This window comes from Chrysochloris asiatica, unplaced genomic scaffold (assembly GCF_000296735.1).
Source record: "Chrysochloris asiatica unplaced genomic scaffold, ChrAsi1.0 scaffold00081, whole genome shotgun sequence".
Taxonomy (NCBI): Eukaryota; Metazoa; Chordata; class Mammalia; order Afrosoricida; family Chrysochloridae; genus Chrysochloris; species Chrysochloris asiatica.
In genome coordinates this window covers 2,801,962-2,803,767 of record NW_006408599.1, presented here as the reverse complement: position 1 = coordinate 2,803,767, position 1,806 = coordinate 2,801,962, and the positions used below count along the sequence as shown (strand labels likewise).

General features: G+C 43.5%; 1 protein-coding gene across 2 annotated transcripts in view; it reads right to left on the bottom strand.

Moving 5' to 3' along the window:
* Positions 1–1,806, bottom strand: part of PSMD5 (proteasome (prosome, macropain) 26S subunit, non-ATPase, 5) — a 37,047-nt gene that overhangs the window by 22,550 nt on the left and 12,691 nt on the right. For both annotated transcript variants that reach the window (XM_006865669.1, XM_006865670.1), the window contains exon 2: positions 965–1,109. In XM_006865669.1, the coding sequence (XP_006865731.1) occupies positions 965–1,109 (145 nt within the window). The remainder of the gene's footprint in view (positions 1–964; positions 1,110–1,806) is intronic.

The window sequence follows — 1,806 nt, the reverse complement described above, 5'->3', positions numbered from 1 at the left end:
AAAAAAAAAAAGATAGTATTTGGACTCCTGGTGTAGCGCTGTAGGATCAGCACTGAACTGCAAACCACAAGGTCAGCAGTTCAAACCTACCAGCTGCTCCTTAGAAATCCTAGGCAGGATCACTATGAGTTGGAAAGAACTCGACGGCACTAAACAACAAGATAGTGCTTGGTTCATGTCACTATATAGGAGCTAACATGGTAGAGTAGCTATCTGAACACATGGGAATCTTTTCTTCTTAACTAGGAGCATCTTGAAGGAGCCCTGGTGTAACAGTGAAGTAAGCACCGGACTGCTGCTAACCAAAAGGTCAGTGGTTCAAACCCAGCAGTTGCTCCACAGGAGAAAGAAGAGACTGTCTGCTCCCATAAAGATTTACAGGCCTTGGAAATCCTATGGAGCAGTTCTACTGTCCTATGTTGTTGTTAAGTGCTGTCAAGTTGGTCCCGACCCATAGCAACCCTATCTAGGGTTTCTGAGGAGCAGCTGGTGAGCTTGAACAGCCAATCTTGCAGTTCAAACGGCTTTGCAGTCTGGTGCATTAATCCACAGCACCACACCAGGACTCCTACTGTCCTCTAGGGTTACTATAAATTGGATTTGACTCAGTGGCAGTGGGATTTGTTTTAGTTCAGAAACAACTTGAGACAAAGAAATAAACTTGGTAGCTCCACCAGCATATGGTACTGTACCTGGTATATAAAAGGGCCTCCATTAGTATATGATGAATGAATGATTTCAGATGGTACTTAGGGAACTTCTTACTTTAGCTCATATACCCATGGTTATAGTTAGCTGTGTACATACATGCTTGTCTTCTTCACTAGACTGGGCATTTTCTTAGGGACAAACAGGAATTGTTTTTTCTTCATCTGTTTTTGCCACCCAATCCAGAGCCTGGACCAGAGCAAGATGGTCACTAAATGTAAGTCCCCTTCTTACATGTACTGTTAACATTTCATACCTGGGACAAAGTGAGGATCTTTACAGAATCATCAGGGTGAGTCAGTCCTCTCTGCAGGTCACCCCGGAGATTTCGGGCCATGTGAACAGGCTCCAAAGCTTGGAGCAATCTCTCCAGGATGGACACACACAAAGCAGTCTGCTCCCTAAAAAAGACACCATAGATCTCATTAGGTAGTGTTCTGCCAGGTGAGAAGTAACAATCTGATGACATCTGAAGCCAGGCTCAAGGAAAAACTTCTCCACAGGCTTCCCCTTCAAACACCAGCTTCTACTCATTTATTAAACGTTTGGTAAGTACCTATTATGTGGTATACCTATGCAGGTGGGAAAGATACAGAGAAGGAAAGGTAAGATACAGGCTCTAGTTCTCCCATGTAAACTATCATGTAATTCACAATAATAAAAAAAAAAGATACAGTCTCTAGCCTCAAGGAGTTAAGTCTAGTGGAAGATGGTGGTGGTTGTATGCCATCAAGTCAGCTCTGACTTACAGCAACTCTGTAAAGAGTTCCCTATACACTGAAGTAGAAAGCCTCATCTTGCTCCTGCAGATCAGCTGGTAGACTCAAACTGCTGACCTTGTGGTTAACAGCCCAGCTAATAATCCAGTAAGCTCCCAGGAAGCTTAATGGAATGTGATGGTGGTGGTGGTTATACACTGTGGAATTGATTCTGACTCATAGCGACCCTGTGTAGGATTTCCAAAGCTGTAAATCTTTATGGGAGAAGAAAGCCTCATCTTTCTCCCATGGAGCCGCTGGTAGTTTCACACTGCTGACTGTGAGATTAGCTACCAGAGCTCCTTAATGGAAGATAAAGGAAACGAAAATGCAATTATAA